Source organism: Myodes glareolus, chromosome 5 (genome assembly GCF_982192425.1).
Source record: "Myodes glareolus chromosome 5, mMyoGla1.1, whole genome shotgun sequence".
NCBI lineage: Eukaryota > Metazoa > Chordata > Mammalia > Rodentia > Cricetidae > Myodes > Myodes glareolus.
In genome coordinates this window covers 22053963-22079132 of record NC_142030.1, presented here as the reverse complement: position 1 = coordinate 22079132, position 25170 = coordinate 22053963, and the positions used below count along the sequence as shown (strand labels likewise).

Genomic DNA, 25170 nt, shown 5'->3' with positions numbered 1-25170 from the left:
GGTCTGAACCCCAGGCCCTAAGTCATACCACACCCCTTGGGCTCTGGGCAAGGAGTGACCTCACTGTTAGTTTTTGCCCAGGCTTGAAGTTAAATGGCAAGCAGAACCACGTGGGGGTGCTGTCCCAGCCTGTAAACCCCAGTCCGGTCACACCCTACTCAGACCTGGGGGAAGGCTCTTCAAGTACCTCCATTTACCTTGCCAGTTTTTAAGCCTGCAATCGCGAGCTAACCTAGGCAGAAAGTTTTCTACTGGATTGCAAGTCTAAGGTTGTTGAGTGGAGATTGAGTTCTCATGGGTGGAGACCTAGGCAGGGGCGCTAAGGGCTCAGCAGGCCCTTTAACCCTCTTTCCTGCCTACAGACCACCTATCTTAAGCACTCCAGCATTCCTCTAGGCTGCGCCTTTAAACCTTCTCGGCCCTTGCCCCGCCCCTGGTCCGCCCCGTCCGAGGCGGGACCCTCCAGAAAACTCCAAGCCCGGTCGGGTCTTCAGCTCCACTCGCCGCTGCAGCCCCTGACGTGCGCGTGCTCTCATCCAGCCCGCTTGGACGGTGAGCAGGACTGAGGGACCAAGGAATCGGGGTGGGATGGGGGTGGGAGTATGTGTGTGGTCTGTAGAAAGCAAGAAGCCAACACTTGATTGTTGCTCCAGGGAGCGTGGGGGTTGTAGACTGGCGGTCGCTAGGGTCTGAACCGGGCGCCCCGCCCCGTGCTGTCAGGTCCGGTTCCCAAGCTTTGACTCTGCATTGTTGGGCAATTAAGTAAGGCGAGCTTTGCGGGTGCTTAGACGGGGCGTCCGTCCCGACTCAAGGGTCGGGTCCCAAGCCCCAGCAGTCTACTCCAGCATCGAGTTCTTGGGGAAGAAGGAAGGAGGGAGTCCGACGTTCGCAGGCTGGCGTTGAGTGGTGGCAAGAATAGGGTTCTGGAGCGCGCCCTGGTGCGTCTCCGCAGTCCCTGAATTTACCGTGCGACCCTTTCACTTCCTGGTGCAGGAGCACGTGTGGGCACTGCCTGCCTTCTGTGTCCTCGAGACTGCCCTTTTGCGCCCTTTCCTGCTAGTTTGCTTTTCTGGGTACTCGGGTTCACCACCTGGAGTCACGGGTCTCGGTGCCTTACTTGCACAGTGGCCTGGTCTTCTGTGAGACCCCATCCCTTTCCTGGAGAGCCTTTGACCTCTGACTGCACTGCACTGACTGCTCGAGCCCTGACTGCACTCGGATGTGTCCTGTCTGGAGGGGTTGACTGCTGTCCAAGCTCTCCTACCCTAGCCTAAGCCCCGCTGCCCCCTCCCGTGCCCCCTGCTGCTGGGAAAGCTGGTGGTGACCGCGGGCGGGCGGGCGGGCGGACTGCCCAGACCTGCGTCACCCCAGTGGCGGGAGGGTGGTGGGTGACTCATCCGCAGTAACGGCCCAGGGTGTGGCCGTGGGGGTGGGGGCGGCGGCTGAAGGGGTTGGACCTGCAGACCGGAAGTAGGTTGCCTCCTCGCTGGGCTCCGCAGGCCTCCCCGTGTTCGTACGGGAGAGGTTCTGGAATACTTGGTATCTGGAGCAGAAGCAGCGGTGATGGAAAGTGGAGGCGCGGTGGAGGAGACCTGAGGCTGGACGGGCTCCCCTTGTTCTCTTAATTGGGAGCAGTAGTCAGGGACAGCGCCTCATCTTTAAGCTCCTCCCAGTTTCTCCTTCCTGCAGTTCAGGGTACACCTCAGACTTCGGGACAAGGTTGGGAGGGGTGAGCAGGGTGCTGTTGTTCCAGAGCCAGCAAAATAATCTTTGTCCTTGCCATCCCCTTGCGCACCCATAACTTTACTGTCTATGCCAACCCCCAGGGGATTGGCGCCTAGCCTGTCTTCATTCACTCCATGGCCTTGCCCTTCGAGATTGCCAGGTGTGGGCTTTCTAGCTCAGAAACGTCTTTCCTACCTAGGATGTGTCCTCTAGACTTCTTTGATTCTTGCTTCTCTACCCACAAACTACATATGCCCTCCCGGTCCTCCAAAGCTGCCTCTAGCTGTACCCTGAGAATGGTTAGGATCCCTCATACTCCTTTACCCAGAGCCTCCACCCAAGTCTGTGTGGAGTGGGTGTTCCTGCCTGGGGGGCCCCCACCCTGCCTCCATTCTTCTGTTTGGTACACAGAAGTCATGGCAACGGCCTCCACCCCCTCCTCTTCTGAGCAGGCCTTGTGGCTTCCTGTTTGTGGAGCTTTCTCTTCTGCTCAGGATTCTAGGTTGTGAGGGGGCTGCCCCCTGGCAGGGGGAGGCTCTTCCCCCTGCAAGGCATCCCCTTAACCACAGTGCTCACCAATGGCCTTCTGTCTACTCCTTGGGCATTTCTGTTTCAGAAAAGTCCCAACAGTCCCAGCTGGGAAGTTCCCTATGCTCCATCTGCACCATAAGAGGACAGTCCCCTTGTTTTCCCAATAAACACTCAGTCAGGAATCCCAAAGTCCGACCCTTCCCAACTTGGTGTTCCCCTTGACTTCAGCATTGACGCTGACTGGGGCAAGGTAAGCTGCCAGCCGTGGTTGGGGTGGAGCCCACGGCTAGGAGGCCTTTTGTGGCCCCTCCTCCTTTCCTAGCTCTTACAACCTGTAGGCCTGAGTGAGGGTTGTTCCCAGGGCTTGGCTCTGGAGTTCGCTGCTGCCAGCCCACCATGAAGGCTGTCCAGCTGTTGCCTCCACTTGAGATACCTGGTTCTGGCCATCTCGCACACCTGTGTTCCAGCTGGACAGATGTCTTTAGCCCACACCGGAGGGAGACTTGCTATTTTCTCTTTCTCTGAGGGAGGGCTGGGTTAGGTCTCCTGGGTGTAACTAGGGTGGGTCTTTCCAGCTGCAGCAGCCACAACCCATCAGCTGTCTGCCTGAGGGGGTAGGGAGAGACACAGCTGCTGGCCAGGCAGGGCTGGCTGGGATAGCTTCGTCTGAGAACTCCGCCCCATGGTTCTGCCACTTTGGGGTTCTGGGGTCATGGCCTCAGAGTGGAAGAGAGATACTGCAGCTGGACACCAATGACCTTGCCAGCTGTGTCCAGGCTCCAGAGCCAGGCCGGGGGGGGGGCCCTCAGTAGTTCTCTGTCTGAAGACAGATCAGGGGCAGCAGGGGACCCTGGAAGAGTCTGTCTTTGGACTCCTTCTTAACCCCGGTATCTGGGTTAATCATTCTCTTGTCCTTTCTTTACGTATGCCCGGGCTTCAGGCCCATGAGCTCCCTGGAAACAGCCCGAAGTGGCAGGGGTGAGGCTATTTTCAGAAGAGAAGTCTAGAAATTGGCCAGGGAAAGGGGTCTTGCTTCTGATGAGAGCTTTTAGCCATCTCCTTTCCCTATCCTGTCTTCTAGTTAAACCTAGACCCTATAGACTGGGAGCAGCGTGGCTGCGGGTGGACAGGGTTGGCGAGGATGCTGGCCCATCTTTTCTGCCAGGCCCCAGCCACTCCACACTTCTACTTGCCTTCATCATGCTGATTGTGTGTGTGGGCTGTGGCGTGGTGTGGGTCGGGACCCGGCCTGACATTTATCTGGTCTGGCTGGGGGAAGTCTCCTAATGAAGTTTAAAAATAGCTGATTTATGGGGCGGATCCTGCCGGAAATGTGTGGCTGAATAACCCAGGGTAGGAAGGGGCAGCCGTGTTGAAGGGTGGGGAAGGGGCGCTGACCCAGCACACAACCTCTGCCCAGACGCATGACATTATTGGAGACAGCCTGGCTTCTTGTATTTTGGCGGAGCACCAGCGCCCGTTGTGGGGGTGGTGGGAGTGTTTAACCTGGGGTGCATGAGAGAGGGAGCCAGAATGACTTCATCCCTTAAGTCTGACCTGGCCTGGAGCCAGATGTGGGCTCCCTGCCTCTCATTGAATGGAGTCTCTTGTCCTGGGAATACCAGTTTTTGAGCTGTCAGAGACAGCCAGCTGTATTTCTGACCAGAGAGGAGGACCCCTAAGCAGGGGCCGGCAGTCACAAGTGAGGGACAGTGTCCCTCCTCTGTTCCTGGTTGCTTCACGCATCAGCAGCATCTCCAGTGCTTGCTCCCAGGTTCCTGGGTGTGGGACCTGTCAGAAAAGTGGTGGGTGGGGACGGCTGCCCACAGTGAAATGCTGCCAACTCAGACCTGTGGTCAGAAGCTACCAGTAATTCCTAACCAAGGTCCTCAAGGAAAGTTAAACTCAGCTGTGCACTCTGCCACCCCGCTGCTCTTTCTCTCCCCAGGTTTCCCTGAAAATAAGGCCCAAGGCTCTAGGTTAATTTCCCCATTTCTGCTGTAACAGACTATGAACTTAGTGATACATGGGCTGCTCTAATGGGTCTAGAAACCCAGTGAGTGAGTGTGTGTGTGAGTGTGTGTGTGTGTGTGTGTGTGGTGTGTGGTGGTGTGTGGTGGTGGGGTCTCACTGGCGGAGGTCCAGGTGCTGGCGGGGGCTACATTCACTGGGGCTGAGGAACTAGGGCAGAATCCATTTCCTTTTCTTTTCTGGGCTTCTAGGGGCATTGCCTGATTCATGACTCTGCCTGGTACACGCACTCATCCTTCCCCCTCCCATTCTGCCTTCCCCCTCCCATTCTGTCTTCTGCCTCCCCCTATTCCACCTTCCCTCCTCCCATTCTGCTTTCCCCCCTCCCATTCTGCCTTCCCCCTCTCATTCTGCCCTCTCTTCTCACTGAGAATGAGAACTCTTGTAAGAACATTGGGCCCGCCTGGCTGACACTTGGTAATCATTCTGTCTGCAAATGCGCCCCTCCTCCTTTTTTAAACTCCTGTAAGGTGATCTTTCCGCCAGTTCTGGGAATTAGTGTATGGACACCTTCGATGGTGAGAGGAAGGGAGGAGGAAGGGGGTTAGTCTGTCTACCACGAGGTCGAGAAGGGAAGGGAAAGCATTTGGGTTTTTACTGCGAGGTTTCACAGAGGAAATTCCCTTTGCAATCTAAAACGCGGGCCCCCCTTTCCCAGCAAGCCCACCCAGACTGCTCCTGTCGCCCTGGGTCTGTTAATTCCTGTAACATGATCTGAACTCTGCACCTTAGCGGTCATTGTGTACACTGTTTACATGATCACCTTCACTCCTTGTGTCCCCTCGATGACACTAGGGAGCGTCCAGGGCTGAAGACTTTGTCCTCTGCTGTCATCCCTACTACAGATGCTCAGTTAGAAACCTAGTGGTTAGTGCAAGGTAATGCCACTCACTCCTGCTCTTAGCTAGGTTTCCCATATGCTCTATATTCTCCGTTCCTGAAACATTTTCTAAGGCTCTGAAGAGCAGGGTTGCGGGCTCCACTGACTGATTTGCTTTTGTCAGGACTCATTACTCCCCATAAAGAGCTGAACCGGAAGCATTTACCCCATCTTTTATTCCCGTGGGTCCTAGGCTTCATCCTAGACGTAAACCATTCATTCAAATGAAGTTTAGTATCTGTCTAGCCTCACACCAGCCAGAGTTCAGAGCCTTGCTGTGTAGCTCCTGGGCAGGAATTCCTTCTCTGGCCCTCACGGGCACCCTGAGTGTTGTCGGATTGACCGTGGGCCTGGTTATATCCTCCCCACAGCTCTTCACGGTCACCACAGCTGTCAGAATGGCCAACCGGGGACCTTCCTATGGCCTGAGCCGAGAGGTGCAGCAGAAGATTGAGAAGCAGTACGATGCGGACCTGGAGCAGATCCTGATCCAGTGGATTACCACTCAGTGCCGCAAGGATGTGGGCCGGCCCCAGCCTGGGCGTGAGAACTTCCAGAACTGGCTCAAGGATGGCACGGTGAGAGCTAGCTGGGAGGTGCAAGGAGGGCAGGGCTGGTGCTGGGGCATCGGGGGCTCTTTAACCCAAATAAGAGAAGAAAGAGAACAAATAGACCCAAGTGTGTCACCAGCCTGAATATCTTTCCAGAGACTGTTAGAGCCCAGTGCTTTCTGACCTCTCCATGGGGTAAAGGTCAAGGTGGATGTGCCCCTTGTAACAGCAGCTCATAGGTGCTGGTAAAATGGCTCTTTGAGCTGGGCAGTGGTGGAGCATGCCTCTAATTCCAGCACTCGGGGATCTCTGTGAGCTCGAGGCCAGCCTAGTCTACAGAGCCAGTTCTAGGACAGGCTCCAAAGCTACAGAAAAACCCTGTTTAAAAAAAAAAAAAAAAAGAAAAGAAAAAGAAAAAAAGTAAAATAAAAGGCCAGGCAGTGGTGGTGCTCGCCTTTAATCCCAGCAATCGGGAGGCAGAAACAGGTGAATCTCTGTGAGTTTGAGGCCAGCCTCGTCTACAAGAGCTAGTTCCAGGACAGGCTCCAAAAGCTACGGAGAAACCCTGTCTCAAAAAAACCAAAAAAAAAAAAAAAAGTAAAATAAATAAAGCAGAATGCTAGAATGCTGGCTATTTGAAAGAGGGTGAGAAAGTATGAGAAGGTAAGCTCTGGCCAGTGATTCTGGAGTACCCACACATTGGCTCTTCATCTGGGTTCAGAGGCAGAAAGGACCTTGAGGTTCATCCTGGGAGAGCACCTCCCTGGTTCACTGTCTTTGGTGCTCTGGTCTTCAGTAGGCATGTCCTCACCTCTTCCAGGTGCTGTGTGAGCTCATTAACTCACTATACCCTGAGGGGCAGGCCCCAGTAAAGAAGATCCAGGCCTCCACCATGGCCTTCAAGCAGATGGAGCAGATCTCTCAGTTCCTGCAGGCCGCTGAGCGCTATGGCATTAACACCACTGACATCTTCCAAACCGTGGATCTCTGGGAAGGTGAGCCGGGGTCCAGGGCTGTTACCCAGGAGACTCGGGGTTGGGCTGTGCTGTGTTTACCACAGAAGAACGATAGGTGTTGGGTTTCCTGAGGATGAGTGTGTGCCGGCGTGATGGAAGATGGGCCCTACTGCAGGGTAGGGTGGGAACAGTGAATTAAGGAGTTTGGATGCCAAGCTTGGACCTAGTTGGCAGGTAGAAGGCATCTAGTACCCTACTTCCACTCAGGCGGCATACTTGTTTTCCAGGAAAGAACATGGCTTGTGTGCAGCGGACACTAATGAACCTGGGTGGGCTGGCAGTAGCCAGGGATGATGGACTCTTCTCCGGGGATCCCAACTGGTTTCCTAAGTAAGTATCTGTGGGCTTGCCGTTGGGCCCTGCTGGTACAGCATTCTCGCCCATTCCTGGCTGTAGAAAAGAAATGATGTCGCTGTAGAACCAGCCATTACAAAACGCCTTTAAAACTCCAGAAGGTGGGAGGTGGTGGCGGCAGCAATGACTTTTCTTGTGGAGAGACAAAGAGGTGCTTCTAAGCAGCCCAGAGGTCAAAGGCAGAGTGGATATCGGCTTACATGTCCAGGGAAGAATTCACTGTGGTAGCTAGCCTCTGACAGCCTCCTAACTAGTACCCCCCTTCAACCCAGGAAATCCAAGGAGAACCCCCGGAACTTCTCGGACAACCAGTTGCAAGAGGGCAAGAATGTGATTGGACTACAGATGGGCACCAATCGTGGAGCATCTCAGGCAGGCATGACCGGCTATGGGATGCCACGCCAGATCCTCTGATCGCACAAACCCCCTGCCCCTGCCCTCCATGAATGGTTAATATATATGTATATATATGTTTTAGCAGTGACATTCCCTGAGAGCCCCTGGATCTCTAAGCTCCCCTCTGCCAGAGTGGGGTCCAACTTATCTTGTCACTTCTGGCAGTGCCCAATGATTGCCTCTCTCTCTGGGCTTACTAATACATTCCTTCCCCACAGCTATCAAAACTGGACCACCTTCCCCCTGGGACCAAAGCCTCCTTCCCCCCAGGACCAAAGCCTCCTTCCCCCAGCCTTCTTCTCTTTTCCTGACCTCTGTGTTTCCAGTCCATTCCTTGGCTAGGAGTCAGAGATGCTGCCCTGTGGCCTTATGCCACGCTGACCTTCCTTCTGTGTGTATGCCTCTCCTCCAGCTGTGGCTGCAGGGATTTAATTTATAGGGAGGGACCTGTGGCTGTCACTCCAACCACAGCTGGGCTGTACTTAGCACACTTCTGGGCAGCTTTCCTCCCCAACAAGAGGCCCTTTTGGCTTCTTATTTTCCATTCCTCTCACTGTGGCTAAGGGGTGGAGCAGCGGAGACAGAGGTGGAAGAGCTGCCCACCATGGTCTGGGGCTTGAGGAACATGAGTTTGCTGATTTTCAATAAAGAATCTCATTCTTTTTTGGATGGAGTCAGGCTGTATCTAGGGCCACTGCGCCTACTTCAGGGGCGGGATTCATACCAGGCAAGGAGGGAGGGCAGAGGCACAAGGTTGCTGGGCTGAGCCCTGTCTTCATTGTTGTCTGCATCCTCTGTCTGTCACCTGGTTTAGGAGAGGACAGGCTGGGATTAAGAAGGGACAGGCCCTCACTTGGGGTAGTAGCCTTAATGTAGATTACATTGGCTGTGTTTGCTGGATGGGAGAACATTTTTCCTCAGGGAACTGGGCGAGTGGTCTGCTGCTCCTGGCTGTGTCTGGACAAGGACAGGCCTAACCAAATAGGAGGCCCATGAGGCAGACAGGGGGCAAGATGGCCCATGTTGGAGTAAGCTGTTCCAGCATGGGGGCTGAAGGTGGGGGCCACAGTGGCTGGGTGGAACCCAAAGCTGGGAAATGAGCAAGAACGAGTTAGCAGACTGTGGAGATGCCTTGTCCATCGATCCCCAGCACCTGTGAGCTGCGTTCCAGGGAGAGCCTCGCGGTAGCTTCCTCTAGACTTTGGCCTTGGACAAGATAGTCAACTTGTGGTCACTCTGTCCCCAGCCCAACCCAGGAATGAATGCTTGCGACCTATAGGCCTCCCATTATCTCAAGGCTTCCTATGTTGGCTTCACGTCTTCCCACAGAGAACCTGAAGGACTCCGGGTCAGCTAATGCCTGACCTTTGCCCACCCTTGCTAGCCAGTCTCATGACTGTGATGTCCCATGTTCCTCTCTTCCTTTCTGCTTTGGGTACTGCCCATCTCTTTCAGAGAAGAAGGCCACGACACTATACCTGAGGCTCACATAATGCAGCAGGTTGTAACCAAGAAGCTTTTGTCTTGCAGTCTGATCCTGGAAACACCTACTGTGTGCCAGACGCCATGCCGTAGTTTATAGCCCTTGGCCCCGTGGCTCTCAGCCTTATCCTGACACCTCGCTATGGAGGAGATAGCGTTTTCTTGCTTGCTGCACTGCCAGGGACCGTGGCACAGATAAGATAGACTGCAGCCTCTGTATAAATCTCCAGGGGTTGGCTGTCACTCTTTATCTCTCCTTCAGAAAGGCTCTGTGGACTGCCACTGTGAGAGGTGATGTCACCACAGAGAAAACACAGAATCCACTGATTTTTTTTTTTTTAACATCCTTCCCTGATTTAACTATTTAGAGCTACAGACTGTTGTCGACCCACTGCAGTTTTCTGGGAGGGGTATGCCTCAGCACTAATGTGCCTGCTCCCAGAAGATCCTTATAGAAGTCTAGGAGGTGGATATTACCTTGTTATCGCTCCCATTCTATTCCCTTAGGTGTGATAAAGGGCAGGAAACGTAGCCAAGGTTCCATGAAGGAGCAGATATTTGAGCCCTAAGGGAACTTGGCTGAAGGTTGAGTTCAGCTCAACCACAAGTGGGAATGTGGAGGGACTGGGGAGTGAATGTAAGGTGGGGTAATGAGGTGCTGTTGCCGTAAACTAGAGGGGATGGGTTCTCCTAAGGCTCCTGTGAAGGCTGTGTAAGCCCAGAATAGAAAGGACTTGCATGATAAATACTTATAAAGACTCAAGAAATGGAAGTGAGGGGATAAAGAGTGGACTTGGTGTGCACAGTGGGCTGGGAGATTGCTGAAGCCCGTTGGTGCCTCAGCCCGGCACCGCTGTTCTGCTGAGTATGATCCACGAAGTGTCATCTGGTCCTATCTGACTCTCTAGAGTGACATTCCCAAGGCAGACAGCAGTGGGGTCTAAGAGACGCTCATTTTCCTTCTTCCTGTGGTCTCCAGCTATTGGCCTGCAGGCAAGTCTGTGGGGCATTTCCTTGATTAATGATTGATAGGGGAGGGCCCAGTCCACAGTGTTCTGGGCCTGATAATAGGAAGCAGACTGAACGAGGCATGAAGAGCAAGCCAGTAAACTGTTCCCTTATGGCTTCTGCTTCAGTTCCTGCCTCCAGGTCCCTGCCTTGATTTTCTTGATTTCCCCCCAGTGGACTGTGACTTAGGACGTGTAAAACAAATAAATCCTTTTCTTGCCAAGTTGCGTTTGTTCCTGATGTCTTCCTTACACCAACAGAGAGCAAGCTAAGCCAAAACCCTTTTGGGGCTCTAGCATCTTAAGATCTTGTATCATTTTCTGTTTTCTTTTTAGCTTTTGGTCCCTGCTGAGGTCAGTTTCACTCCTGACTTGGCTCTTCTAATTTTTCCTGGCACCCTTTCAAGCCCTGGAGCTCAGAATGGGTCCCAACCCTGACGCCAGGAGAAACAGCCCCTTTGTACAATGTCCCCTAGGTTGCTGGTCATCTCCTAGGACCCGTTCTTTGTGGCTTTCTGTGTGTATTTTGTAACTGATACTGCAGGAAGAGTCCAGCTACCTAAAACAATCTCCTTGGAGGTCTCTCCATGGTTTGCTCTTTTTATCTCCTCAGAGCTTTGTTCAAATATCACCATTTATGACCACCCTCCTTAAAACCGCACACCTCCTCAGCCTGCATCCTCCTCCCTTCCTGCTGCCATTTATGACTGTCGGAGAGCCAATATGTTTTACTTACTCATTTTCAGCCTCCGCCCATAGGATCTACACTGCACAGAGGCAGGGTTTTATTGGTTTTTTGTTCGTGTAGATCGGTGCTACGGGTGCTGGATAAATATTTGTTGGGTGAATAAACGAACGACCTGTCACACCAGCTGCTTGCTCTCAAATCCCCTTGCCTAGTAAGACAGAGCCCAGCCAGCCCTGGGGGCACAGTAGCTCAACCACTCGGATCTGAGCTGGGACCAAGCTCCTTTGTCGGGCCCCACGCTTCCCTCGAACTAATTTTCCACAAAGCAAAACCCCAAAGCTTCACTCACTGCTGACAGAGACACTGCGAAGTGGACGGAGGGTAGGGTGTGTGTGTGTGTGTGTGTGTGTGTGTGTGCGCGCGCGCGCGTGCACTCGGAAGGCAAACTGATGGGTTTGAGGTGGAGGGGATGGGGCGTGGGAGGAGCACCGAAAAAAGAGGGCCGAGTCAACTTTCCGTCATTTGCTTTGCCCTCATTCATGAAGCAGAAAGTCACTCTGGAGGTGTAGAGGAAGTAGGCGTGGCCCTTGGTGGCCAATAGAAGGAAGAATTAGAGAAGGGGGCGGGGGATTTCAGAAGCTCCACCCAGTTTGGCTTGCTTGTGAGAACAAGCCAAGATTTGCGCTGTTCTGTGTGAGTGTGTACCCAGGTGTGTGTGTGAGGACTGACTCAGGGGCCCCAGGTGGGAGAGAGGAATCTGTGTGAGGAGACTGTGAGGAACTTGTGTTGAGTGTTTGCCCAGGAGGATAACGGGTGGGTAGAGGTGTCAGTCCTGTGTGCATAGGCAGCTGTGTGTTTGTCCACCAAGGAGAACAATGGGCGCCATTCCTGCTCCTGTTGCTTTCTGAGAACTTGGCAAAGGGCCCAGGGAGCAGTAGAACGGGGAGTGGACTGGGTAATAGGACCCTAGGGAAGGGAACAATAAAGGGCCTGGGATTAAATTTGTTGAAGAAAGGCTAAAACAACGAATTAGTAACTGTCTCTGCGAAGAAGTAGGTTTTAGTCCCAGTGGCCAGGGAAGAGGATTACAGAAAAATGCCCTAAAGTTGCATCTAGAGAAATTTAGGTTAGACAAGGAAAAATGATACTCTTGCCTCTAAAGGTTATTAGCCTCTGGAATCTCTCAAGGGTCAGAAGGAATGTCTTCAATAAATAGGACAAATCTCATTTCCTAATGGAGGAAAATGGGCAGTTCTGCCTGGGAATGCTCAAATACACCCCCCCCTTTTCATGCGTGTGTTTTTCAACACTTACTGAGGTTCTATTGCAGGCCATACAGGGTAAATTATTGATACACGTGGTCCTGAAGGGAAATAACATATGGATGTGAGCCGTGCTGATTCTTGAAGCCAGTGACACCTACCTTTGAGGACCGCATGCCGGACTCCATGGGAGGACTCTCTTGTCAACTCAATACCCTAGAGAATTTCTGAATGCCTTGGGGACCAGAGGTCACCGATATCAGGAATTATCTGCCTGCCTCCCATCTACTCAAGGAAACATGGGAGCCTATTAGGGAGACTTTTGAAATAATGAGCAGTCACTGGCTTTGTGGTCAGAGGTCCAGTGTCTGTGGGTGGAGAGGGCTTAGTCTTCTTTGGAAAGGGCCAGTCAAAGAGGTATGAGGGTGAGATCAGCAGGGGCAGACAGGCCAACATCACTCGAACCTGAAGTGGGCGTGGCGAGGTGATAGAAATGTTCCCCCAGACACGGGGCTGTCATTTTGCTTCACTCTACTTTTTGGTAGAATCTGACTTTTTAGTTCGTTTTCTATCAGGCAAGTTGGTTTTCTAGTGACGGAAGCCTGATGATGGGGATGGCGATATATTCACTATCGTTTTTGCTACACACTATGCAAGGAACTCAATGGTTTGGATTTATTCCTTCACTGTTTCAAAGAGCAATCCTTGAACTTTTTTTCAAGGTTGCAGCACCTGTCGACTTCTGGTAGTGGGAGCCCTGCAATTAACAAGACAAGCAATCTCTGCTCGCCTGAAAGCGGTAAGAAAAGTAAGAAGCCAATTATAAAACATGTCTTGTGGCATTGTAAGAGGGTCTAGGCTAGGTCTTAGAGGGATCTTCAGGATGGGTGCCTTGACCCATCATCACCAGCATTGTCACCAGCATTGTCATGCACCTACCACACCCTGGGTCATATTTCCCTACTAGAAAACCAGTTAAAAAATTGGATCCTACTGTACACCTTATTGTTCTTTTTTAAAAATAATATGATGATGGGATGTCCCGGATGGCTTGCGGAGCAGCTTCTAGTCTCCAGGGTGTCAGCGCCATGCGGCCGGGGGAGTCAGGTGGGCAGTTACGGCGGATAAAAGGCTCACAGGACATAGTATTATTTAAAGAAGAGGGAGATATTTATTGCTTAAAGAGCGTTTTTAAAGAAAACAGAGAGACATAGGAAAAACGTAGGGAGAACAAAGACACACGTACACACCACACGACACGAGACAAACACACCAGAGAGAGAGAGAGAGAAGATGGCGATGAGAGGGAGGTCAAAAGTGGCTGGGGTGGACATGGTTAGTTCTTAAAGTGTCCCAAAGAAATAACATTCCCGGATCCTTTTTATAATAAAAAGTAGAAGGTTAGACATTACAGTTTGAAGGAATTGGGGCGGCGAATTCTCAAGGCTGCTTCCGGCTGATTTGTGGGCGTCGTCTTGGGGGTGTGTGTGGGGGATCCGAGAGAAGCTGGGTGCTGGTCACATCCTGGCATAGCTGGTCTCTGCTCCCGACAGGACAGGTGTCTGTGGCATGGAAATGTCTGGTGTCCCTTGTACCTGGTTAGGGTATTGGCAGAACAGAGGACAAAGTTAAATTGAGAAAAAAAAAATTTTTTAGGACCAGGGAATTGAGGGGTTTGTATCTGATCTGTTTATGATGGGTTCTTTAATTTGGCTCCCTGGAACTTATAAGAAAAACAGAAGTTTTAGACATATACATTATATTAAGAACTCCTTGGGTTTGTAAAAAACAGAAATTATAATGAAAAGTATTTTTATTTGGTGAGACAACCTGGCAAAACCTCTCAGCTATCAGACTGTCGGAGATCTTTGAGAAGGATAAGATTTTACTTGAGTTACTGATTAAAAAATGACAGAGAACTTACTTGGTTGGCACCCAGAGCTACTCTTTTGGGTACTCCATGGTTGCTGAAGGTTGTATTTGACCTTGTTGTTTAGTGCAGAGCCTATCCGGCTTTTGAAGACCCTGTGGGCTAAGAAATCTTTAGGAAGACAGGCCTACCTTGACCCTGGGCAGCTAGGCTGCCGATTCCAGTGATCCTGTCCACGTTTGGAGGTCTCCAGTTTAGGTGAAAGGCAGTTTTTTGCCCAATGGTCAGCACTTGGCAGTCGAAGCAAACTGCAGATGGACGTTGGTCTTCTGTCTTCTCGGAGGAAACAGAGTGCTTGCTAGGAGCCAACCTGTCTCTTTTTGTTATGAAAAGTTTTTTAAATAATTAAACATTTAAATATCGCATTCCCCAGATCTCTGAGCAGTTGAGGGCTGATTATTAGGTATAATCTGTCTGGAAGATTGGGTTTGAGTTTGACTGTATTGACTCTTAACAGGTAAGATCCATATTTGTAAAAAGACAGAAAGAAAAAAAACTGTTTGTAACATTAAGATTAGTGGCAGAACTGACAATGGTAGAAAACAGCTTAAAAGTACATACCAGTTTATGATTTTGTAGTCTGAAACGAGATGAAATGAACAATTATTTTATACAGAGAGATTGAACAGGAATTAGGCAAAGTGTATGTTTCTGATGGGCCCTATCAGAAAGCACGTCACTATGCAAAACACCTGTAATCAGAGTTAATGAGAACACTAAGGAGGGGGAGAGGAAAGGCAGGACATTCATAAGAATGAGAGAGCTTGGTCGCGTGATCTGGCACTCACTGAATCTAGCGATAAAGTCACCTGACCCCAATGAACATAGCAGCGGCCACGTGTTGTGGCCTGAATGGAAAGCCGCGGGAATTTTAAAAGCTGGGGGCCTCCTGGTTGTTGTCCAGAGTCTGAATCGTGAAAAAACCCACATAAACAGACAATTTAAGGCATATTTAGGCTGGTACGACTTGCTTTCCCAGGTCACGACCGTGAAAATCCCGCAAAAACCGTGGCATCTCGAGCCTATGGGGAACGGCTCCCCGTTTAGGTGAGATGCAAATTGTAATCGACCACCCAGGACACGTGGGTGAACATCCTCAATCCATGTGTGGGGTGGTAATAGGCCGAACCGGATCAGTCTTTTCCAAGAGAAAGATGAGAAAGAAGAAAAGAATGAAATAAGAGAGGAAGACGACTGGAGGCCCCGGGCCACCAGGTGAGGGAATGCACGGGCTTAACAGGATGCAAGCCATAATGGATGCCAGCGATGGGGCAGAGAAGTACCCCTCCCCGAGCCCAGAAACACCGGGAGGACCGGTCAATCCCGGGTTAAAAAGGCTCAGATAAGCTGGCTGGAGTGAGGAAACTTACAATTAGAAGCCGATGTTGTTTGTAGGAAGGAGTCCAAGCAGTTGGCAGTGTTGAGGAAGGCCCTCGGGCCGATTCAATCCCGGAAGTTGGTGGTCAGAGTCCCGGATGAAAGGTAAAGCTGGAACCCTGGCCCTTGGCGGGTGAATCTCTCGAGTCCTGGCACCAAATATTGTTCTTTTTTAAAAATAATATGATGATGGGATGTCCCGGGCGGCTCGCGGAGCAGCTTCTAGTCTCCAGGGTGGCAGCGCCATGCGGCCGGGGGAGTCAGGTGGGTAGTTACGGCGGATAAAAGGCTCACAGGACATAGTATTATTTAAAGAAGAGGGAGACATTTATTGCTTAAAGAAGAGGAAAACAGAGAGACATAGGAAAAACGTAGAGAGAACAAAGACGCACGTACACACCACATGACACGAGACAAACACACCAGAGAGAGAGAGAGAGAGAAGATGGCGACGAGGGGGAGGTCAAAAGTGGCTGGGGTGGGCATGGTTAGTTCTTAAAGTGTCCCAAAGGAATAACACACCTTCCATGGGTGTATGGAAGACAGCACATCTGGAGATGCAAGGGTGACTGGAAGCATGTGGGAGGCCAGGGTGGTAAGGCTTCCCAGTCACAGTGTGGGGTGTGGTAAGATGCAGAGATGAGGCTGAGCCAAACTGGATCTTTGCATTTAGAGATGATGCTAAGAAACATGCTTGAGAAGGGAAGTGAGAATCAGATCATCGGAGGAGCTTCAAAGAGAAGTTACTGGATGCTTTTCCAGGAGACAGGGTCTTATGCGGTTGTTCTTGAAGTTGTGGCAGTCTTCCTGCGTCCGCCTACCACTTGTAGGGATCCAGGCATTTGCCCCGTACTTCATGACTGAATGATGTTGAGCTAGACAACAGAATTGTAAACTGTGCTCTGTTCAGTAAGTTCTAAGAGGTTACAAACAAAGAATGGTCTAAACTAGGAAAAGGATTGCAGTTGTGGTTCAGGCTGAAGCAAGGCCTGGGCTAAGGGCGGGGCAGTGAGGACTAGAAGAATATAATGAAGTTCAAAATTGTGACTGTTATTCAGAGTAGAGCTTGGAGGGGAGAGGAAGGGGTTAAGAAAGACATTGGTTAGCATGAGTAACTCATGTATGTGCTAGCTGAGAAATCCACGAAGAGAGGGCGCCAACACAAAATATGAATCATCCCCATTTTACAGAGGAGGACACTTAAGCTCACAGAGTAGCAGTCACTACCCAGTCAAACTCATGGACTGACCGAAACCCAAACTCTAGATAGCAGAAGGCCAAGCTACTGCTCTCCCTGTTGTGGGGTTCCCCTGTGAAATGACTGACCCCGAAGAAAGGTTCAGCCCGCAGCTGGCTCGAGCTGTGGTTTTCCTGTGAGTGGAGACCGGGGCCACAGTGGAGGAAGGGAGAGGTCAGGCTTGGCAAGAGGTACAGGAAGTTCAGCTCTGCGGCAGCCACCTCCCTAGTTAAATGGAGATCTGGCTGCTTTGGAGAGGAACGGACAAGAGTGCCTGAGGCGCAGCCTCTGGATCCTGCCTTCTGCAGGTTTCCTGCTCAAGGCAGCCTGACCTTCTTAGACCTCCCTCAGATAGCCCCATTTTTACCTCCAGCAGACAGAAACCATGGAGACCACCGGGACAATGCCCGAGAGGTGTGCTTTCAGGACACTCGGATGTTTATTGATCCCAAAGGGGTTTGTCACCTCCTGGCAAGGCTTTCATATTTTCCTATCCTTTGGAGAGAACAGAAAAAGCAAAGCTTAGGGAGTGAGAGTGATTTGCCTGGAGTCCTCAGGTTCCCGAGAGCCGAAAGCATACACTACACATCTCCCCTCGGCTCCTGGCTCTCAGAAGCAAAAAGTGTTGAAGCCAGAAGGAGCCCAGAGTTCAGGATTTTGAGCTGGTGCGGCATGCACTAGAATCCAGGTTTCTAGACTTCTGTCAGTCAGTTGATGTTGAAAGCCCAGCACCCCTGGAACTGGGGCAGGTTATGTACTTCAGGGAACACAGGTTGGTGGATCTTCCTAACCCAACCGACAGAAGCTTCAACTGCTAAACACAGCCCATTCTCTAAGTGACTTCCTCATACTCCAGCATGGGACTCAGCGGGATACTAGTGAGCAATGCAGATTCCAGCCTACTTACTAGAGCTGAAGACACAGAACCTGGGTGGAGGTTAATTTGCATCTTAGATGGATTCTTCCTTAATTTTTAGGCAGTATATTCTGTAAGACTGGAAAAAGTTTCTCTAACAAGAAAACTGAGGTCTTGGAAGAGCGCTGGCCTGAGCCAGGAACAGTTGTTGTCCCTACCCCCTCAACCCTAGCTCTGTTTGGTGACTGTGGTGGGGTTGCCAGGGGAACCAGCCTGTGCAACTTCCTGGCTTTGGCATTTTTCCCCCTCCTTGGCCTTATCTCAGCATCCGCCACCCAGTCCAGGGCTGTGTACTGGTCACGTAGAAGGGGAAGCTGGTGCCAGGCATGTCCAGGACACCCAGGGAACATTGGCCCAAGTACTGAATGGGTTGGAGGGTAGAGGCGTGAAGTTCAAGAAGTCTGGGAGGGTGGGTAGGGGCACAATTTCATTAATGTCTTTCTCGACAGCCTGGGAGGTACCTGCCAAATGGTGGCTTGGGGCGGGTGAGGACTCAAAAGGGTCTCTCTCTGCATAACTGATGTCTCAACTCATCCTCATCAGCCCCTCTGGTGTGGGTGTGTGCTCCTCTGTCTCCTCTCTAGACCCAAAGTCTCCAGCACTTAAAGACCCCGTTTCCACCCCAACACTGACATCCCTTCCTCCGCAGTTCAAGGGACTCCTTTCTGTTTGGTTCCAGATTGCTTCCTGTGTTTAAAGTCAGTCCTCCTCTCTCCCTGCCTTGGCTGAGTCTCTTGGGCAGTCGTTAAGAACAGGAAAGAGAAAGGGAGTTTTGAAGACAGATGGAGAGCAGTTAGCGATTTAAGGAAAGTTATTCGTGCATTTAAGCACTTATTTATGTTTTGAGCCTTACTTTGATTTCAAAAGAATTTAGGGTGGTTTGGCGAATTTAAGTGTCCCAGGAAAGGGGATGGTGACGCAGCTCTCCAGCTTCGTGGAGTTTAGTAGAGAGAGTAAGGTCCGTTCCTGAGTCCTGGTGTTTGTACTACTTTAAGGACAAGGACCCCCCCTCCTGCCCCCGCATGTGGGGGGCTGGGGAAGAAAAGACTGCAAACTGAGTTTTGAGCACAGTCTTATCTTCATAATCCACCCCCTAGGGTGGGGGCTGTTATCCTTTCCCCGGAGGAAACCAGGCCCAGACCAGGGTCAAGCCTTGGGAGGCTTTCAAATCACTGTTGTCCTTTTCCATTCTGTTCCCCCAGGGAACACAGCATGGGAGAGCTTCCTCCAGGCCCTCTAAGATGGGATTTTGGCTGGGAACCAGACTTAGACGAAACAGCTTTACTGAGGACCAAATGGATACCCTTAAAATGAAGTGACTTGATAGGACAGGTTCAGGGGGATGGAGGAGCCTCCTGGCCTCAGGAACACCTAGGACTGAGTATAGGAGTTCAGAAAGACCAAGCTGCAGAGCCCTGTGCAGGGAGCACAAACCTCTCTACAGGAAAGTGGAGTCCCATCGCATTCACTGCGCATGCCCAGCTAACCCCAGCCTATTTCCTTTCTTGCCTAGCTTCAGCCTGTCGCTCTAGTGCTGGAAGGCCAGGTTCCTCCATGCATTTCAGAGGGGCCAGAGGAAGGGGAGGACAGAGAGTAGCACAGCATTGCTCCGAGACAGGAGATACGCTTCAGCGAGAAGCCAGACTTTATTTTAATAGCTCCCCGAGACCATGTCTTCCAGGCTCCTCCAACTAAATATGCTTACTCATCATAGAGTCAAACTTCCTGTGCCTCCTGCCTCAGGCAGTGTGGGGAGCATCTCAAGGGCCAGCGGGGTGACTGGTTTGGAGGGATGAGTAGGCTGTTCCAGGGCCAAGTCCCAACCAGAACTGACAGGCTGTGCCTCAGCCCCTTGCCTTCGCTTCTCTCCTGAATCCTGACCCCTGGCTAGCCACCTAGGCCTTATTCTGGGACTTCCCAGGGAGTGGTGGACTTCCCTCTTCTTCTAACTACTCAGCCTCTTGCCCCTTCTCTTAGCTCTCACCTCTGGGCTTGCTGGACGGTGAGGACATGAAAACGGGATAGAGCAGAGCAGGACGAGAGGCTTGCTTATGGGGGAAGGTAGAAGGGAAAAGACTCTGAAGATGCGCGGGTAGAAATAGCTGGAAGAAGAAGAAAAGGATGTGGGGGGACGAGTGGGCAGGGTTGATGGAGGGAGGTAACCGCTTGAAGCCTCACTAGATAAGCATAGGGTTCTGCTGTGCTTTGGGCCAAGTTTTGCTGAGGGGAAAAAAAAAAAGAGGACTTGGTTTTGTGAGGCTTATGTAGTTTTGGAAGCTCCAATTGAGATAAACAATACAAAATTATTAATCCAAAATTAAATACAGAAGCAAACACTTGGAATAATAAACAAAGCTGGAATAATTATACGCTTTTGAACATTCTGGAAAATGTCACAAAAAATTGCCACCCCTAGAGGAGTCATATGCTTTGTGACTGGCTTTTGGTCCTACCTCTTGGTCTCTACATAGGATAATGGTTTCACAGCCGAGTAAAGCCACCTTTCCTGGGATGTGGATTGATCAACACTTTTATTATTATTGAGAGATTAGAATGTTTCACTTCACAGTTTGTTGTAGACAAAATCATGTTGGTTTTTATTGTTGTTGTCAAATTTGGGGAAATTTGTGTTAAATTCCTTTCTTATAGACGCTGTAGGATTCCAGAGCATTGTTCGGCAATTAATCTTAAGTGTTCTTTGAATTGATGATACTCATTAATCAGATTGTCGCTGGTCCTCCTCTTGTTGTGCTAATATGGGTTTCATGCATTCTCTATCAATGTCAATGCTTTCTATTAAATCAACAGGGAATTTAACATTCTCCCAGTGTTTGTGTCATTTCCTTCGTCTTGTTAAATGGATTACTACACACCCTAAATTTAGTCTCCTTATTCCTCCAGATTTCATCTCTTCCTCTTTTGGAATTACCTCTTTTTGTGGTATAATCTAAAAATTGCTTTAATATGCTTCTCAATTTCAAAGTAATTCCTACTGATTTCAGGGTTTGTTTTTTTTTCTATTTCTGTTTCATGAGCTGTCCATTTTAAGTTCATTTAGATGTATTTTAATAATACACTCAATGACATAAGAAGAAAATATATTGTCTATACATATCAAAATCAGAAATCTTTTAAATTTGACTTGCATGATTGACACCTTGAAAAGTAGGCTGCTGGGGATTTAGGTCAGTGGTAGAGCAGTTTCCTGGGATGCCTGAGGCCCTGAGTTTGATCCTTAGTTTAAGAAAAGGCAAAAGCTTGATGTCCTGAACTTGATCTCTGGATGTTGTAGCCAATGTTGGTATTTATGGTACTCTTATATGGAGATGGAAGGCAGAGACAGGGGAATCACGCCACCCCACCACACTCCTACCAAAACGTGTGTGTGTGTGTGTGTGTGTGCTACAAATATGTAAATAAACAAAAATATCAGTCCAGATAGAATGTTCTCATCAACCCCTTCCCCTTAAGGCACAGGGGACTATGCAGAAGAGCAGACAGAGAGATCATAAGAGCCAGAGGTGATGGATGACACAGGGAACGATGTCTTCCAGACACAACAGGACTGATGAACATACGAAATCACACCAAGGAAACAGTGTCTTCCAGACACAACAGGTCTGACGTACATATGAACTCACACCAAAGAAACAGTGTCTTCGAGACATAACAGGACTGACGCACGTACGAACCCACGAAGACTGTGGCAGTGAACACAGGGCCTGCACAGGTCCAAGCCAAGTGCGGGAAGAGGACATGAGCTGCCATTCCTAACCAAGAAGCTATCTCCAGTTGACCACTGGTCATAAAGGAACAATTAGTTTCTCCATTAGAGTCTCACTGGGTATACAGATCACTCGGAAGGCCAGGCCCAAGGCCCAGCACTAGATGGCCAACACAAAATGAACTCAATGGCATCTCTTCTTCCTCTTCTTCTTCTTCTTCTTCTTCTTCTTCTTCTTCTTCTTCTTCTTCTTCTTCTTCTTCTTCTTCTTCTTCTTCTTCTTCCTCCTCCTCCTCCTCCTCCTCCTCCTCCTCCTTCTTCTTCTTCTTCTTCTTCTTCTTCTTCTTCTTCTTCTCCTTCTCCTTCTTCTCCTCCTTCTTCTTCTCTCTCCTCACCCTTCTCCTTCTCCTCTTCCTTCTCCTTCTCCTCCTCCTCTCCTCCTCCTCCTTCTTCTTTTATGGTCTCATATTGCTTTGTTTGGATATTTTACCTCCATGCTGATCTTTTGCTCGTATAATATGGTTTCTGTTTTTTTGTTTGTTTTGTTTTTGTTTTGAGACAGGGTTTCTCTTTGTAACAATGTAACAATCCTGGCTGTTCTGAAATTCACTTTGTAGACGAGAATGGTCTCATACTCATAGAGACCTACCTGCCCTTGCCTCTGCCTCTCAAGTGCTGGGATTAAAGGTCTGTGTCACTATCACCCAGCTGAGTTTTGTTATTTATTTATTTATTTATTGGGGGTTGTACATGTGTATGTGTCTCTCATGTTTTTTCTTTCTTCCTTTTTTATTTCATTTTATTTATCATTTATTTATTACATTCACTTGTTTTCTAACGAGAGAGAGAAAGAAGGTGTGGAGTTGCAAGGGTGGTGGGGAAGTGGGAAGGATCTGGGAGGAGATGGAAAGGGGAAACTGTCATCAGAATATATTGTATTAAAAATTATTTTCAAGGAAAAAGAAGCTCCAAATGCAAACATAAATAAATTACAATGAAGCTTAAAGCAGCCTATTCAATGATTCAGTATTTTCAATTAATTTTATTTTATTTTTCAAGTCTTTGGAAATATTGCAGGGTATGGAGAGATAGGTCTGTGGTTAGGAGCACTGACTGCTCTTCCTGAGGACCCAGGTTTGATTCCCAGCACCCACAGGGCAGTTCATAACTCTAGTTCCAGGGGATCCAATGCCATCTTCTGGCCCCCAGGGGTACTGCAGGCGTGTATTGCACAAACAATGTAATCATATAATACTCATGCACATGAAAATAAATAAGAAAAGTGTTTTAAAAATTTAAGAAGAAAATATGTTGGGGAGTCCTTAAAATATCCTAGCCCTGCTCCACGGTGTGGTAGGCAGAATGAGACACACCCTTCTGACACATTGCTCAGATGTCCAACTCTTTATCCCCAGAACTTGTGAATACTAACTTCCAAGGCAAAAGGGGTTTTGCAGAAATGATGAAGTTAGGGAGCCTGAGATGGGGGTGATATTCACTGTTTTGGGTGGACAGAGTCCTGAAAACCTTTCCCAGCAGAGGAAGGTGTGATTTGCAGAATTGCTGGAAACAATGTTACCTTTGTGGAGGGTGGAAGGGGTCATGGGCCAAGGAAAAGGGGCAGCCTTAGAAACACCAGAACCTCTAAGAGGTTGATACTTTGATTCTAGTCCATGAAACCCACATCAGACTTTATGACTGTAATAAATTCATGGTTATTTAAGCTACTAAATTCATGGTGATTTGTTATAGCAGCTGTGGAAAACTAATACACAGTACTTGGGTAGTTTTAAGATGAGAACACTGCCTGCCTCATTATGTGTAGGAAAATCCGGGTGACTGGTGTATTTCAGGAACTGTAATAAGGAAATGCAAAGAGAAAACATCAGCGAAGAAGAAATGCCAACCGGTTTGGGTGCCCTGGGGGCAGCTTTTCTCTGATGAAACATATGATATACATGTAACTATATATGTTATATTGTTGTGTCTTTTTCTGGACACAAAGAACTTTGGGTTTTACAAGGAATTAATATAAATGGAATCCCCACTTAACATTTTGTCCTATTTTTACTTGTGTATGTATGTGTGTGTGTGTGTGTGTGTGTGTGTGTGGTGTATGTGTGTATGTATGCTTGCTTGTGTGTTCCGTCCCATTGCATGAGTGTGTATGCATGTGCGTATATGTGCTTGCATATGTGTTCAGATACACTGCATGAGTGTGCATGCATGTGTGTGTGTGCTTGCATATATGTTCAGATACACTGCATGAGTGTGCATGCATACAGAGACTGGAGGTTGGTGTTGGCTATTTTCCTCAGTTGTTCTCCTCCTTATATAGAGAAGCAAGGTCTGTCACTTAAACCCAGAACTTGCTGATTCTGTTAATCTAGGAAACCATCTTGCTCTGAGAGCCCACTCTGCCTCCTGAGATCAGGAATTGTCATACCTGCCCTGCCCATCAGGCATTCATGTGGATTTTCAGGAACTCTGCTCTTCAGGCTTGTGTGGCACACGTTTTATCCAATGATCCAGCTTCCCATGTTCACTTTTATGGCTTTACAGCTCTGATGGTTAGAGGAATAGTCTTCACAGACTGGCTTCTGGCTTGTTCATTCCCAACCTTGTTCCCCTGCCTTCCCCCCTCCCCCCATTTTTGGATCCTTTAGGCATCAGGCCTCACACCACAGCCATATGGAGACTGTGGCTGAAAACTTGTGGCCTGGATGTCCAATAGGTTGACTTAGTAGCCTGGTGGGAGGAGCATTCTAGGAAGCTTTCCTATTAAAGGAGAGTCTTAACTGTACACGCAAGTGATGGAAACCACACCATCATGTGTCATGGAATCCAGAATAAATGTTTCTTTAAATCAAATGACGCTGCACAAATACGTGACTAAGCAGACGTATTGCTCAGGGCTTTGCTATGAGCCTTGAGTGCCTCATGCAAGCCTCAGGCCTGGAGCAAGGCGCTGTTCACTGTGAGGTACATTCAGACAGAACACCGGGGCGTGTTTTCCTTAGGGTGCACTCTGTCACCACCCCTCCCTGCTTTTACACCTTCCCTTTAGCTGGCAGTCTGAGTCGTGAAAGGAACACATGCCTTGTTTTGCAGTCTCCTCTCTCTGCCTGACTTTCATCTTTGGTGGTGGCGCTAAAAGCTACCTCAGGGAGGTGTGGTTAATAATTGGATTCCAAAGGAGATAAGAGTGGAAGAATCCAGGGAATGAACTCTGCAGCTTTCTGGATTAAGCAGCAGCAGAGGCAGCAGCAGCAGTGGGCAGAATTGGTGGTGGTGGAAGAGGAGGAGGAGGAGGTGGTGGAAGTGGTGGAGGTGGGGGTGGGGGTGGTGGGCAGTTGGCCCTGTCTTCCTTCCTCTACTCCCAGGGTTTGTCAACAGCTTTCAATGTTAAGGTTAGAGTAAGGGTCAGAGTTTGGAGGGAGATTTCGGGGCTTGGAGAGACCGAGAGTTCAGAAAACAAACAAGCAAAAAGCAAAACAAAATAAAAAACCCTCACCTGGTTGGTGGGCGATTTTGTGAGGTGTGGGGCATGCAGGATCCCAGGTCTACTCAGTTCTGTCCTGCAGATGGGGAGGCATGGGGGAACAAGACTAAACTGGGTGAATCTTAAGCTCCTGAAAACATTCACAGTAGGTGAAAGGCAGGCCCTCTAAGCTAGAGCTAAAGGTGTTGACGCGGTTTAGGTAGGACTTACATATTTTAGTTTATTTACGTATTTATTGGATGGAGCTTGCTATAATGTTGCCCAGGCAGGTTCTGAACTTCCTGTCTCAGACTCCCTGTGTTTTCAGTAAACTCTCCACGGATCTCAGAGCTCATGAGACTACGTACACGTCTTCAGGGCTAGGTCGTTCCTTGGTCTAGTCAGAGTCCCTCCTACTGTGAAATTTGTTTGGTTTAATGCAGCTTGCTTTTCTGCAGCCTGAACTCTTCATCAGGTTTGGTTTGGCTCCTCCTGGAAACCCGTAGCAGTAACCATGGTAACCTAGGGTGGGTGGAAGGGTCTGTGAGGGAAAACCACTATCCGCCTGGCTGTTGGGCTCCG

General features: G+C 49.5%; 1 protein-coding gene and 1 long non-coding RNA gene across 3 annotated transcripts; one reads left to right on the top strand and one right to left on the bottom strand.

Moving 5' to 3' along the window:
- The first annotated feature begins 345 nt into the window (after nucleotides 1–345).
- Tagln2 (transgelin 2) lies at nucleotides 346–8157 on the top strand. The gene is made up of 5 exons (XM_048448864.3): nucleotides 346–552; nucleotides 5539–5745; nucleotides 6539–6713; nucleotides 6962–7064; nucleotides 7361–8157. The coding sequence occupies exons 2-5, from the start codon at nucleotides 5566–5568 to the stop codon at nucleotides 7500–7502; spliced, it is 600 nt and encodes a 199-aa protein (XP_048304821.1). The 5' UTR covers nucleotides 346–552; nucleotides 5539–5565; the 3' UTR covers nucleotides 7503–8157.
- A 4932-nt stretch (nucleotides 8158–13089) lies between these two features.
- On the bottom strand, nucleotides 13090–17544 carry LOC146894842 (uncharacterized). Of its 2 annotated transcripts, none has more exons than XR_015737852.1 (3): nucleotides 17375–17544; nucleotides 15753–16962; nucleotides 13090–15379 (listed from the first exon to the last, which is right to left on the bottom strand). It is a non-coding gene; the product is annotated as an uncharacterized LOC146894842 (long non-coding RNA). The 2 variants fall into 2 exon arrangements; XR_015001253.2 differs by having other exon boundaries at nucleotides 13090–16105; nucleotides 16835–16962.
- Nucleotides 17545–25170: the final 7626 nt, after the last annotated feature.

Bases quoted from the DNA above. Each gene is read 5' to 3' on its own strand.
- Tagln2 (XM_048448864.3), top strand. From the start codon at position 5,566: ATGGCCAACCGGGGACCTTCCTATGGCCTGAGCCGAGAGGTGCAGCAG. The intron at 5,746-6,538 runs GTGAGAGCTAGC...CACCTCTTCCAG, and splicing joins ACTGGCTCAAGGATGGCACG to GTGCTGTGTGAGCTCATTAA. The intron at 6,714-6,961 runs GTGAGCCGGGGT...CTTGTTTTCCAG, and splicing joins AACCGTGGATCTCTGGGAAG to GAAAGAACATGGCTTGTGTG.